At 41.2% G+C, this 15976-nt stretch overlaps 1 protein-coding gene across 5 annotated transcripts in view; it reads right to left on the bottom strand.

Moving 5' to 3' along the window:
- The window catches only part of POPDC1 (popeye domain cAMP effector 1), a 280642-nt gene that overhangs the window by 49535 nt on the left and 215131 nt on the right, over positions 1-15976 (bottom strand). For 4 of the 5 annotated variants that reach the window (XM_083176971.1, XM_083176970.1, XM_083176973.1 and 1 more), the window contains exons 2-6: positions 14799-15020; positions 7733-7857; positions 4900-5087; positions 2660-2768; positions 1608-1775 (exon numbers count right to left, since the gene is read on the bottom strand). In XM_083176971.1, the coding sequence (XP_083033097.1) occupies positions 1608-1775; positions 2660-2768; positions 4900-5087; positions 7733-7857; positions 14799-15020 (812 nt within the window). Of the gene's footprint in view, positions 1-1607; positions 1776-2659; positions 2769-4899; positions 5088-7732; positions 7858-14798; positions 15021-15234; positions 15368-15976 lie in introns of those variants that run through there. The other variant, XM_083176975.1, reaches the window with a different exon arrangement.

The following is a 15976-nucleotide window of genomic DNA, read 5'->3' as shown; positions in this document are numbered from 1 at the left end:
CATACAGTAGTTTTTAAACACCACTTTTTCTCTGAAAGCAAGTGCTTAATGATCCCAGGAGTAGAGTCTGCATTCTGGCTGCACATCATTAGCAATGTTAAGATGAAGAATGGAACTAAAAATTTCTAAAAAAAAACAGTTAATATAAAGATATGAATGTAACTTTTTTCCAGTTTTTCCTTTATTGAAGCAATGTGTAAATCACAATACAATACATATTTTGCATCAAAGTGTATACATAAACATAAGTAACTTTGTGATATGAGCAAATATGTAAATTAACGATAAGTTATCAGTAGGTAGTTTCGTAGTCACCTAATTTCTGGATGTAAAACAAGTTGTGCAAATAACACCATTAATTGATAGTTGCCTCCTCTGCCGAAATGCCTATTGGCTACCAGATATTGGAAAGCAGGTCTAAGTTTGTGGTATAGCTTTTCCATTTATTTTATAATTGTCTTGTGACAAAACACTTATGGTGGGTACACACGGTGAGATTTCCACTATTTTTCTACTTGATTTTACTTATAGAAGCAAAATTGAATCGAAATCGAATTGGTTTTCCACGTTCAATGCAGATTTGATCCCAATGTGTGTTCATTTTTCATGGAAATTGAAAAGAACAGGCAAGACTATATAGCACAAATCGAATTCCAGATTTTATAGAACGGCATATTGAATCCAAATCAAATTGAATTCCACATCTAACCGTGTGTACCCACTATAATGGGCAGATTTCAACATTATTTTTGTAAAATAATGTCAAAAAGGGTGTTTGAGTTTCACTCAAATGCATTAAAAGGATTTTGGCACATTTGTCACATGCTGTGCATTCCCCGATGGGCTTTCATTGAGAGTGGCACGAAACTAAGTGTGTATTAGCACCATTTCAAAAGAGAAAACAAAGAATAATTGTACTGTGAAAAAAAAAAGTCAGCAGACTTTATTTCAAGTGGGTATCGGTAACTGCTGAAAGCTCTGTTTCCCAAAGGTCAGCTGTAGTGGGGTGAAAGACTGAAGTGCTGGGGGGGGCACAAATACCTGAAAATCTAGGAGCCCGGCTATGGGTTAACATGGCCCTGCCCAGAGGAAGGGCAAGCCGGAGCCGGCAGAACCTGCCAGACTAAAGAGAAACTCTCCCTACTATGCTGTTGCTGCATCAATCATACTGTATGACAGGCAGCAGAGCTGGCAGTGTGATTCCCGTGTCAGGTCACTACGGCTCTCTCCCCTCCCCTCCTGTGGACATAAGTGTAAGGGACACTACTACTCTGAGCATTATATGTCAAGTAGTAGTGCCCCTGGGGAAATGTAGGGGAATCTTGGCTGCTGATGTATGATGGCCATAACCACCATCTACATTGACCAGCAAAATATATTGATCATTGCAGTCTCCCAAACTATATTCACTCTGCAAAATATGACTTTAAAGATAGGTGTTAAAAAGACATTGCATGTAGTAGTAAAGCAAAAGAGAAAATAAAATCTTGTTTTGCTGAGCTTCGAACCTCTGCTAAATAACCTGTTCAATTGTAGTGAGATTTCCCAAAAATCTTGCTTATCTAACAGAACAATAATTGTCTTCAGTACAATATAAGTGCTCTTACCTTGTCGCTTAGGGTTGGGTCATTCAAGGAGTATAACTTATTTGTAATGTCTTTACCAATCAAGTATTTAAATATTTCATAAAGAAATGGTTCAGACTCCAGGAAATATGTTAGCCTTTCTCTAGACCAGCAGAGAAACATGCAGGTATCATCTGCTGTGATAGTAACCTAAAAAGCACAATAGAGAAATAAGGTTACAGGAAAAATATCCCTATGTGTTTATTAAATATTCGGTTCAAATATCAATAGTCAAGTGTTTACAACTCCAGTAAGGAATCCAGCAAGAGTAGGTGCATGTTTCCACCTCAGAAAATATTTTGGTGTGTAAGTGTACAACATTCACCTTGATCATTGCTTGATTTAATCCCTTGAGTGGTGGGTTTTGCTGGGGCAGGACAAACCTGGGGATGTTTCGCGGCGGCTCGGGAGGACTCGGGTGCCTGAACTCTCCCAAGTCCCCACGAGCCGCGCCGACCATCCCCGAGCCTGCCGCCTACGTCACTGATACAAATAGTGATTGGCGGCTGGCGGCAGGGGAGCTCCAGCGGCGTACGATTGCCAGAGCGGAGGGAGTGGGGGCAACAGGAGGGAGGGAGGGGGGGGTGACCCCTAAAGGTAGTGCGCCAGTGGTGCTCCAGTGGAGCACCACTGGCGGGCACCTAATGCAAAAAGTGGTATGCCCGGAAATTTTCCAGGACAGCCACTGCGGCAGCGCAGCTGAGCCCGAAAAATTTCCGGGCATACCACTCAAAGGGTTAAGCCACTAGATACCAAACTTTTACTGGATTAACAGAAATCGGGTAGTAATAATAGGGTATAGAATAGAAACAATTTAAAGAATCCCAATGCTAATGAAGGATCCCAAGAGTTCATGTTTTCCAGTTATCCACACAGAATTGCAGTGAAATAATTAGCTCCACCTGTGGATCTTTTAAAATGTGTCAGTGAATATTAAGTGCACCTGCCGGGTGACCTGGAAAAAATGAACTGTTGGGGGTACTTGAGCACCAAGGTTGAGATCCACTGATTAAGGGCATCAGAAGAAACATTACCTGAAATTTTTCCCCTCTGTCCATTTGAGTTGATCTAAATTCAGGAGAATCAATATAAGCATTGGGATAAATGTTATGAAGAAAATGGCCTCTATAGGAAACCTTCATCCTGATAGTTTGCAGAAACAAGAAAACAGTTTATTACAGTCTGCAGTTATTATCATCCTTTTTTATATGGCGCCACAAGGGTTCTGCGGTGCATTACAGAGTACATAAAAAGACAGAACTTGCAGTTGATTGTTTTGGCTTGGCTTATGAAAAACTATAATAAATTATTGGCTTTTAACAACATAAAGCACTGAAAAACTTTGCATTGCAAAACAAATGGGTCAGAAAGAGGGATACTGAACAATTCATGCCGTAACACTGTAAAAGAACAGATGTAACCTCAGCAGTACAGGTAGGATAATCTATTGTAAAAACTTCTCAAATTCATAACCTGGTTAAAGCCCACTGCCAAGTTCTCAAGGGGGTAGATTTACTAAGAAGGGAGTTCTAATTCAGATGGGATGTGCTATGCTCCACCAATAAGATTCTTTATCTTCTAGATGGTGCTAAATACATAAGTAGATTCTGATTGGTTGCCAATAGCAACATCCCATCTGAAATCGAACTCCCATAAATTTCCCCCTGGGAATCTGACTTTGGGAACACTCTTCAATGCACAATGGGACCTTATCTACACCAGAGCCTAGATCACTGTTCCACAGGACCCCACACAGTGTATGTTTTCAAAGTCTCACAGAATCACAAGTGAAAAAAATTAATTCCGCGTGTGGATCTTTTAAAATAAAAGTCAGTGAGTAATGAATGCACCTATGCAACTGTCGGATGACCTGGAAAATGGGAACTGTATGGGGTCCTGATGACTTTGAGAACCCCTGGCCTAGATAATTTATGTCCAGGTGCATAAATCAATCCTAAAGGCAGGTTAAACAGTCGTACCTTACACAAGAGACTACATACTAAATTTTGTAGGTGCAACTGTGTTGAGCCATAGCTATTGAAGTTTTCCGTTACAGTCCATGAGACAACCCTTTGGGTACAAAGTGTTTACACAATTTGCTTAATTTAATATATCTTTAAAAATTTCTCAATGAGTGAAATTTGGCCTAGGGGTGCCAAGACAAAAATGTTGATACTGTAGGCCACCATGATTCAGGAAAATGTGTAAATCACTGCCCTGCCCCCTCCATTGGTGGTATACGGTCATTAGGTCAACATGCATTGGGTTGGCCATTGAAGGTCGACATAGGGTTAGGTCGACAGTCAAAAGGTCCACATGGGGTTTTTCACTTTTTTTTTTGACCTGACATTTGATGACTCAAATGTATTTTTCATGCCCTACCATCCACTAGGTCGTGGTGGGAGAATAAAATAGTGTTCCGCACATAGCATGGCACCGTGCCCGAAGTATGGCGAGCACAGTGAGCCATGCAAGTGTGTCGACATTTGGGATAAAAAAAGGTGAAAACTCTCATTGTCAACCTTTTCACCTAATGTGTCGACCTACTGACCTTGTCAACCTAACCCCATGTTGACCTTCAGACATGTCCACATTGATGCATGTCGACCTTCCTATTGTTGACCCTATGAACCATACCACCACTGGCTAAGGTTGTGGGTAGGATTCACTTCAATTTACAGATGGAGGCAGCAAATGTTCTTTCTTTAGACAATTTCCTTTTGGCAAGGGTTCGGTGGAGTATACTGTACCATGGAGTTCTTTTCCTCCTGATAGAAAAAATATTAAAGAACCTCCACAGACTGGACCCTGCTAACTAGCTTTGTGTTTGCTAGTATTGCTACGGTTGCTTTGCCTAAGTATTACTGTTTACTAAACTGTGCTGAACTTGAATTTGTTTTATCATGATCCATTCCACTTTTCTTCTCTGTACCCCACCCCTTGAAAAAATGTTGCAATAAAAATTATTCATATAGAAGCAAAACAAGACAAATGTAAAGATTAACATAGCATTTTGCTCCAGCAATGTATATACAACCACTACTGTTAAAATCTCTACGTTACAAGAAGCGGTTTACAGATTTCCATTATGGCTTATTAAAATCCGATTTCATGTACCACAAGCTGATTTCCTTATACATACCAACAAATAACCTATGCCACAGAATCAGTGATTCATATGAGCAGTTTTATTACATCATGATACTCAGCAATAATTCTGTAACTGTACAAATGTATGACTACAGGCTATACATGACTAACATAGACCACTTACTTTCCTTTGAGCAATATACTTAAGCGATCGTCAACAGAGGTCTTGTCTTCCACAGCATAGGTCAGGCCCTTTTGTAGAGTTTGAATATTACAAAACTGGCCAGTGAGTCTGTTAAATAACTCAGGAGGCACATGCAGTGGTTCAAACATTTTATGGTAGATACCTTTCAGCTCTTTTTCTATTTTTATCTGCAACGCAAAGAAAGGAAATTAAAAATTGTATGCAGAATAAGATAAGAGTCCACAGTGCCCTCCTGCATCTTTTGCTAAATCTATAATCTACTTAAAATTTTTAGGGGAATCTAGAGCCTTTATTATCGAACGTATATTCTGAGGACCTCTCACAGCAACAATAGCACCCAAAAAAATTTAGGGAGTGGCAATATCTGTGTGTTTCTTGGGACATTACCAACAGATTATTATGAAATGTCGTTTTTTAATTAGTAATCCGCGTTTTAAACATATCCTGCATTTACAAGTAAAGGCTACAGCTGTTTTGCTCTCAGGGTAATCCCTGAGATGCGGATGTAATCAGCAGACACCTGTGTATGGAGCAATAAAACTCCCACTGGTGTGAGAGGTGATGTCACAACACACAATTGGTTTGTGGATAGGTTATAAACCCTGAGGAATCTATGAGTAGTGGATTGGACTCTGCAGTATAATTACACAGTTCTACTTTCACCTCAACTAATGGTGATCCCCTAAATTTTTACATTGCCCAATAAAAAACTTTTCACTACACTACCTTCTAGATCCTATAGTTTATATACATTGTGTGCACATGTTTAGACAATTTATAGCCAAGTTATTCTTTATAGTTCACAATTTTCCTTTTGTATACGTGGATATAATCGCTTTACTGAAAAGGCTGGGATGTGTGAGGGTCACTTTGAGAATCTCTCTTAGGTGATGATATGTATTGAGCCAGTTGTTCTTTCAAATTATCTGGTAATCCACATGTACATATGGTAACTGGTCTGGAAAATAAGAACTGTAAGGAGTGCTGAGGACCAATTTAGGAAACCACCGTCTGTACAGTAGGTACCTCTTTAGGATTTTTTGCAATACTTTAGTATTTTTAAAATATCTCCACTGCAAAGAATTTTACTGGACTCAAGATTTTCCTTAGTCTCTATGATACAAGTTACTGTATGCTGCATTCAGCCTTAGGGAGAATAGAACTGGTGGGGGTGAAATACTAAACTAGAGATGATTGTTACTGGAGACTGGAAATTATTCTGCAATCAACATCACTTTTCGTCACTTTACAGTTACATGGATTTCCTTTTTGACAGTAGGAAGTTTATTTATTTAGATCACAAAGTATGTACGGAGCTGGACAGATCTCATGACAGCAGCAAGGAAAGCCCCCTTCCCCTCTCTATGGGGTATATTTACTAAAGTGCAGGTTTATAGAAGTGGAGATGTAGACCATAGCAACAAATTAGATTCTAGCCATTATCTTTGAAAAGATGTTAGATGATGGTAAGCAGAACCTGATTGGTTGATATGTGCAACATCCCCACTTCTATAAACCCACTTTTTAGTACATATATTCCTTGTCGGTATACTCACTGTCCTGTGTCTCTCCGCCATCCATAACAATCTTAACTAGGGCTCAGAAATAACATAATTTATAAAGCAATGTGCATTAAGTTGACAAAATTGCCATGTCGATATCATGTATACAAGGATGAAATGCTGAAGTGATAGAATGTCAACCCAATGTTCCAAGTGGCCAGGCAGTAACTTACGTAGTTGCAGTAGCTGCAAAAGTTAAAGAATTTTCTTCAGCGTGCCAGCGATCATGTGATGTGCAGTTTTTTTAGAGTGGCGTTATGGTTAGTATTTTGTCCCTATCCCTAACCCTGCAGGGGTGGGGAACCTTTCTGGGGCAAAGGGCCATTTCTATTGGGGGGAAATGCCTCGGGAGCCATATATATATATATATATATATATATATATATATATATATATAAAAACACTTACAAATTGACCTGCGGCAGCCATCCCATGCTCCGGCGGCTGCCGCAGTTTAAGAGTCGCCGGTCTGTGTGGTCCGGTGGCTTTGCAGGGAGTCAAGTACTGGGGAAATCTCACGAGAGGTCGGTAGCTCTCGCGAGATTTCCCCTGTACTTGGCTCCCTGCACAACTGCCGGGACGGTGGGTGGGCCACACAGACCGGCTGCGGGGGCCGTATACGGCCTGCGGGGAGGAGGTTCCCCACCGCTGCCCTAAGGCCTAAGCCTAACCTTCCCACCCACCTTACCCCAACCATCAGCATTATGGGAATGGGGACATTCGCAATGTCGTCCATATGCCGAACATGAAAATTGTGCAGACTATAATAATGTGATTGTTCCCATGAAATCCACCACTTTCAAAGAAATGTTTATGTGAACAATATAAATATGAGCAACAGCCACAAAAACAAAACAGCTCATGATTGTACAGTATACAAAGTGGCTCGCAAAGACAAGTAGAATACATAGGTTGGAAAGTGCATTTACCAAAGATACTGGAATCTTCACCATTTGGATTAAAAACACTTGATACATATGGCAGAAAGGTTTGTTTTTCCTAAACGGAGATGTTAATCTTTATTATTTTAAAGGCCTACACTCTCGCCATACAAACATGGTATCTGTCATGTGTCAGGATGTATATCGCGTGAGCTTTTCTACCAGTCTGGCCTAGTCTGTACACTAGTGAAACATTAATATACTGGCATAAATAACAGTGCCATCCACCTTAAGTAATGAGAAATATTTGATTATTAACAAATTATTGATATTATGAATTATACATGTATTGCTATGGGCAGTACTCACAGGTCTTTTCTTGTACACCAGGTATATAAAATGCATAAAATTGAGAATCAGAAATGTTGTATTCCATATCATGATGTCCAAACCACATCGAAAAAGGGTCGCCCAAATGATAAAGAAACCACATCCTACAGAAAGCAGAAAGACAATGAGAGTCTTTTTAAAAATCAAGAAAATTACTGTGAAATCACCAATTTTTAATTAAAAAGTGACCTATTTTATAACTAAAAAGTTAGTCTACTTAGTCACTGACTACTTCTGCAGTTCTCTTCATTAAAATATGTCTGTGTGAAAATGTATAGACGCAGCCCTCACCAAGCAGCCATTCACACAACAGACACACACATTATATACTTGCCTACTCACCAGAATGTCTGCGAGACTCCAAAGAGCAGGACACCCTTTAAATCATGATGCAAACTTTGGGCAGCGCATTGCACAGCAAGGGGTAAGGCCAGTACATCCCTGCACTTGCCTATTATAGCCTTCCTCCAAGATATCCCAGAGAAGAGGACTCAAATGTGGTATCCCAGAGGAGAAGACTCAAATTATGCTGCATTTGGGCATATAGAGGGATCCAACTGGATACTACCAGCATCCTTCGGAGTGCGCGTCACTGGACATGTGCAGATCGAACTCCAGGTCCTAAAACCAGAAGTCCGATCTTCTAAAAGGATGGCTCTTACTGCAAGAACTGTCCTTTGCCAAAATCTTCATGCATACATCATTATTAGTTGCCAGTATGAATTGCTGCATTCTGCAATAGCATTCATACATATAAAGGAGCATGGAAAAGCAAAAATCTCAGTCAATCATTTCAGGCAGGAGTTCTGAATTCTTACTTCTACTTTCCTCAAGACTACTTATGTTTCATTCTCTAACTCTTATCAGTCAATATAGTTGGGCACCCACCCAGGGAATGACCTGATAAGGACCGGAACTTTGGGGCAGATGTATTAAGTCTGCTGAAGAGATAAAATGGCCGGTGTGATAACGTACCAACCTATCAGCTCCTAACTTTCAAGTTACAGCCTAGGATTGAAAAATGACATCTAGGAGCTGTCTGGTGCTGATCACTTCAACTGACTTCATACATCTATCCCCGAGCCCAATATCAAAGAGAGGAATCATGCTGAGGCTAAAAAGGGTATGGCCAGTCGAATGCGGTCCATACATTTCTCAGTTTATATTGTAGCTTTAAGGAAAATCCAAGGGATTTACTAAGCGCACCCACCCCACAGAATAAATGTTTATTTTAGTTTGCATAAGAGAGTAATTTAGCATCATTCCACTTTAACACTAGAACCATTGTGTCGACGATTGTATCTGTGCACCAAAAACACAAATGTATATGTTCCCTATATTTCCCTTTGAGTTACCCAATAGTTGTGCATGATAATACGTTTAATTTAATACACATGAAAGTTATGGAGAACCTACACAGCAATCTTATGGACAACCCATCAAACAAAGAACCATAACAAGGAACAAACAAAAAACACTGCTCAGTGAAAGCACAGACAACAGGTAATTTGAAAGTGGAAAGAATAGCTAAGGAACAACGTAGAATTAGAATGTACTTTAGACTGCAAAAATATGATGCCTATTAAAGCGATGGCATATTTCAAACTAGTGACTCCTCAAAATAAATTATAAACGTATAAAATGATACTAAACCTTAAAATAAACAGCCACAATAACCAGATTTCTTCAATGTAAATAAGCAGCATTACAAATCTCTCATAAGCGATATTTCATAAATATCAACAAATAAATATATCACTTCATAAGGACTGTCTGATCTATGGATTATTTTCTTACAAGATGCCTGCTCAAGCCACAAATCTTATGTCATGCCATGACATTTAATCTAGCCAGTATAATTCCCTAATCTATTTATACCTTTTTCCCCTCAAATGTCCCCTGAACAGACATCAAAGTGACTGGCACATTTGATATAAAAAGAAGTATTTGCATTCAAAATAAATATTTCATAAAGTTACTGGTATAAAAGAAGGGTACTTGTTTCCTAGCACGGCGTCCATCGCATACCATACTTAGTGGTGTGCGATGCGATATTCATATTAAATTATCAGGAGTGCTTGTACAATGAAATATCGCACAGCATTGCATGCCAGCAAATGGCATGCAATGCGATTTTTAATTGTACAAGCACCCTGATGGGACGCGGAATACATGTAAAGTAATCCGTGTGCGCTCGCCACACTATCTAAAATCAACTCCACGCCCACGTGGATAGTGGAAGTATGAAAAGGTCGGAAGACGCGTACCACCGCCACTCTTCGGGTTGGCATTGATAGTGGGGGTGGCATTGCCAATGGGGGTGCATTTAACATTGAAAGCACCCTGATGGGTGCTTGTACAATTAAAAAATCGAATCGCATTGCATACAGCTATATTGCATGCAATGCGATTGTATAAGATGTACTACGATCAAAATCGTGGGCGCCGTGCTAGGAAACAAGTACCAAAAGAAGCAATGTACAGTATTACAACATATTTTCGAATCACTAATTTTATATTCTAGGTAAATAATAAACATAATTATAATCTAAAAATGCACAATTTAAATACATTTTTTTTCTTCCATAACAATATAAAATCTATTTTTTATCTAATGTAGTGTATTTAAACATCGAAGCTCGAATCTGGTTGGTTGCTAAGGGTTAGTGCAGGTTTTGCACCTCTATTCAGTTTTCGAAATATAACCCCAATAATTTAGTGTCTCAGGCAACAAAAACTAAACTTGATTATTCAATGAGATCTTCAGATCTTTGTACTAGAACCACTCCAGGTCTTTCAGCAATATCCTGCTTATGTTCTTCCACTATTATCACAAGACAATTATATGATCAGTGTACACCAGCACTTTATCTAGGTCTGCCTTTACTGGTTCCATTAGTACAAGAAATATGGTTGGCACTACAAAGATCTAGTTAATTACTGTTGGCCAGGCAAAGACTGTACATACACCATCTGGGAGCAGCTGGGCAGTGCTAAACTTTGCAGTCAGTTTTAATCCATGTTAAATTGCAGAGTTTGATATAATTGTTCTGATGGTCAGTTCTTAGTTTTTAAAACGTGCATATGCATTTTCGGTACTTATGTAGTATCTGGGCTGCCGATTTTGTGATTGTATGCCTTATCTTAAGGCATACAATCAGATGCGATGCGATGCGATGCGATTTTGCATAGGATTCAATGTTAAGAAGGTCCTGTTCATTTCCCCACTATCCAAGTGGGCATAGAGTGGATTTTATATAGCGTGGCGAGCGCAGCGAGCCACCGAGCCCGAAGCGAGCGAAGCGAGCCCCGCGAGGGGACGCATATTTCTTAAAAAGTATTCGGTGTCCGCTCGCCACGCTTCGGGCTCGGTGGCTCGCTACGCTCGCCACAGGTTTATATCCAACTCCATGCCCACTTGGATAGTGGGGAAAGGAAAAGGACCCCTTTTTCCCATTAAATTCTATGTTAAAATGGACTCAGACCATTTTAACATTGAATCCTATGGAAAAATCTTGACCATCGCATCGCATTCGATTTGGTCGCATGCGATGCGATGCGATTTCTAAATCGGACGCCCAGATACTACATAAGTACCGCATTTTCTTATTTTTTGTTTGCGCAGATTGAAAGGGTTTGTTCAACAATAAATGGTTGGGTGAGACAGTGTTGAGGTGTAGACTCTAATAGACCCATGGCCTTCACTATGAAATCGCTGCAGGGTGGTATGAGCTTTGCTTCCAAGCACCTGCAAGTTGCTGAACCCAACTTCCCTCCATCACCTCTAGCTGCATGACGATACAGACATTTTAAAACAGTTGCAATATTATAAGTAGTGCATTTTACGCTAGTCCTGGTCATATATAGAAGTATAATGGTGTACTTTGAACTTTTAAGGGGGGAAATGGTAATATAAGAGGAGTGTGTATTTTGTGGATAACATAAAGTGAGCATAGAGTGCACCTTGTTTTTGTGAATACTGTGTGAGTACCATGTACTATCTTTGGGATTAAATCATGTTGGGCGAATATGTACCGTGTTTTTGGAAGTACGTATATGTGTGAGGAGAGTGTACTGTGGTTTGGGAGTTATATAATGTAAAGGTAAAGACCCAATACACTAGCCTGACTGGTCTCAAGGGCAAATCGGATGCAAATTATCACATGTAAAAGCACTACATGGAAGCTGCCAGGGGAGTTCAAGGGAAGTCTGATGCGATACATCGCAGTGCTTAAAAATGTCCAGGATGTGCTGCTGACGGCTGCACATACGATTTATCTTATGTGCAGCACGGTGGACCTCAGACTCTGACCCGATGTGCAGGCCTCTGTGCACAGGGTTGGAGCGCATGTCAAACACATGTGATTTTGCCCAATTTCTTGGCCCAATCAACTGGAATCAGGTTAAATCGCACTAGTCCATGAAGGCCTTTAGTTTGTATTGTATTTTGGGGATTAGATCATGTTAACGGAGTGTGTACCATATTTGATTTCGTAATGTGAGAGTGTAAGATATTTTGTTGATGATGTACTGTTATGTGAGGGGAGTGTACCAGGTTTTGGGGATATGATAATGTGAGGGAAGTGTTCACTGTGGTTTTAAACTTGATGATGTGAGGGTTGTAAACATTTTGTGCTTGATTCAGGTTTGTAAGTAAAGCAAAAAAGGGGCCATAACCATGCTGAACTGCAGATGGGGCAAATGTAATGTTCCCAGAGATTTAGATTTGGGTGGGTTATATTTTTCCTGCTTAGGGTAAATAATAGCAAGTAGCCCACATAGGTTACACCACTTTATTTTTACACTGTAATTTAGATTTCAGATTGAAAACTCCAACCCAATCTAACTCTCTCTGCACACTTCATCTGCCCAATCTGCACTGCAACATGGTTTGTCCATTTGCTTTCGGTACACACATGAATCAGGCCCATTATCACAAGTACTGACAGAGTACCGTTACATCAACTTCCATCAAAATAAGGCTAATATACTGGAGTACGCTATGTAGGGCTTCACCCTATAAAACGTATCATGGTCAGGTTAAAAATTACTCCATTTGCCATTACAGATGGAATACGGTCGTTAGGTCGAACCTATTTAGGTAGACATGCATTGGGTCAACCACTGACAGTCAACATGGCTTAGGTCAACACATGAAAAAGGTGAACATGGTGAATGTCGACAGGGTTGGATGGTCGAAACAATCATTAGGTCGACAATGGGAAGGTCGACAGTCAAAGTGTTGACATGAGATTTTACGGGTTTTTTGAGCCAGCGTGTGTGAACAGGCGGTATTTCATGACCTACCATCCACTACGGTGTGGCGAGAAAATAAAATTTGCCGTGACCAAATTATGGTGAGCGCAGTGGTACACTTATAAGAGTCCCTGTCGATTAGGACAACATCCGGGGGGAAAAAAACCCATGAAAAATGTGTCGACCTAAGCCGTGTCAACCTTCAGTGTTGGACCCAATGACCCATACCCTTACAGATATGGGAATGCAGTAACATAGATGTTATGCAACAAAGGAGAGGTCTGTAAAATCTCAAAAACTGTTTTGTGAAATCAGCGAGACAATGGTAATTTTCTTAGGTACTCTTTACCTAGCACGGCGCCCACGATGTCCATCGCGGTCATCGGGTGTAAAAAATCGCGGGCATCGCATGCACTACAGTAACGAGTGCGACGCGACCGACGCGATGCCCGCGATTTCCCATAGGGATCAATGTTAAATTTTTCAATGGACGCGATTTTTCAGTTCAATGCCTCAATGCCCGCGATTTTGCCATAGGAAACAATGTTAAATGGGCCACAGAGCCCAAATAGCCACCCTTAGCAGTGAAATGTCCCCCACAATTGTTAATGACACCCCACGATCCACGCGAACCCGAAGCGTGGCGAGCGTAGCGAGCCCGCGAGGGGCGGCGGTACGCGTCCTCCGACCTTTTCATACCCCCACTATCCACGTCGGCGTGGAGTTAAGAATAGAATAGTGTGGCGAGCGCAGCGAGCCACCGAGCCCGAAGCGTGGCGAGCGTAGCGAGCCCCGCGAGGGGACGCGGATACCTTCACAGGTAAAGGCGGCCCTACGCGGGCTTCACAGGTATCCGCGTCCCCTCGCGGGGCTCACTGCGCTCGCCACGCTTCGGGCTCGGTGGCTCGCTGCGCTCGCCACACTATTCTATTCTCAACTCCACGCCGACGTGGATAGTGGGGGTATGAAAAGGTCGGAGGACGCGTACCGCCGCCGCTCACCACGCTTCGGTTTCGCGTGGATCGTGGGGTGTCGTTAACAATTGTGGGGGACATTTCACTGCTAAGGGTGCCTATTTGGGCTCTGTGGCCCATTTAACATTGTTTCCTATGGCAAAATCGCGGGCATTGAGGCATTGAACTGAAAAATCGCGTCCATTGAAAAATTTAACATTGATCCCTATGGGAAATCGCGGGCATCGCGTCGGTCGCGTAGCACCCGTTACTTTAGTGCATGCGATGGACGCGATGCCCGCGATGGGCGCCGTCCTAGGTAAAGAGTACCTTTTCTTATTTTAGTAAAAGACAAAATAGAAAATAGCAACAGTTATGCAAACATTCTATGTGACGTAAGTTTAATTAAAACTGAAACCATACCGTTTAAAAAAATATCAGCCATTTTCGACTATAATTGGTAGAATTTACATTTGACATATTCCATATCAGTTGCGATCTTCTGACTTAGTGAAACATTCCAAAAGTAGATTAAAAAAATCGAGGATCGGCTATTTTAGACAATGCAGATTCAACTTTTAAAATAGTCGAATCTGCCTGGCCGATATTTCCGACTATCAGAAATATCCGCCAGGTTTGAGTAATCCGCTATGGGGTGAGTTCTATTGTTTGTGTGCCAGCAACCTTATATAGTGACTGATGGAGCAATTCAAGTGTTGCTCTGTTCAGGAGCGCACAGCCACCAGTTCTGACATTACTGTTGTGTTCCGTCATTTTGATGGGCTGGTAACTAGCATGAAATTAGTGTTAAAAACACACGTATAACTAAGACTTACCTAGACACAGCATAGCACGAAGGAAAATCATATGCAGGCCTAGAGTAGTTGGAATGACCAGTCCTATTGCAAAGCATGCATTTGCCATATGGAACACCAAGTGGTGAATTTCTTTCCAGTTGTCACACACCTCTTCCTCCAGTGTCATGTTCCCAATATCAGTTGTAGAATTCATTGGCAGCAGAATGGTTAAAATGCTTTCAGTGGCCATCTTTAGAAAACCTGGGCATATGGACAAAATAAAAATGTAAGTATAACTACTGACAATATGAAAGGCAGGTAAGCCCAGTCATTTATAAATACTTAGTGTGAATTGTATAGAGGGAAAATACAGACTGCTTTTACAAGTATAGAACAAATTCTACACAGTTTTATTTATACACTGAAATGTAGAATTAAGCTAGGACACAACCTTCCCAACTATATATTTCCATACCTCACAATTTTTATTCTCCCTGAAGCATGACCTGCCGCACTGGAGGCACGGCCACCCCTGCAAAACGGCACAGCCTCGTGTGTCGTTGCCTCTTATAGATGGGGCGTGTCCGAGCCCCAAGACCCCCGTTTTCTCCATTTTAGGGGAGTGCCGAGCACTCCACAAACAGCTGAGCAGCCTGCGGCTCCCCTCCCTGCAATGACAGATGCTGTGTGCATGGCATCTATTCAGTGATCGTGGCAACTCTGCAGAGCAATGGTGATAACTGCCTCCTCCAACTGTCACCCCCCACACACACAGGACACCGCAAACCATAAGTAGGACAGCGGGACAGTGTCCAATTAGTGGGGACTGTCCCACTGAAATCAAAACAGTTGGGTGGTATGCATTGATCAGCCCACTTTAAAAACAATGAAAAATGGTCGTGTGCAAATTCCTCTTTTCTTTCCTCATACTCCTAACTCTGAATAAGGCTCACAGCATCTGTATCAATTATGGGAATATCAGGGTTTATTGCAATATATGTTCTTTGGAGGTTATGCTATAATTCTACTCAAATAGATATGAAGGGGAGAGACTCAAAATAGCTTACAGCATAAGGATACCCATGCGTGGGCACAGATTACTCATACCCCTTTTCCACTAGCAAATTCTACCCGGGTTTTTGCTCGAGGACGCGCACCGACACAGGTTTTTTGTCAGTGTGAACGTGTCCTTTTCACAAAACACGGGTAGAGAGACC

This window comes from Crinia signifera, chromosome 3, assembly GCF_055691185.1.
Source record: "Crinia signifera chromosome 3, ASM5569118v1, whole genome shotgun sequence".
Classification (NCBI taxonomy): Eukaryota; Metazoa; Chordata; class Amphibia; order Anura; family Myobatrachidae; genus Crinia; species Crinia signifera.
Note: the sequence above shows the minus strand (reverse complement) of the source record. Positions and strands in the feature narration are given on the sequence as shown.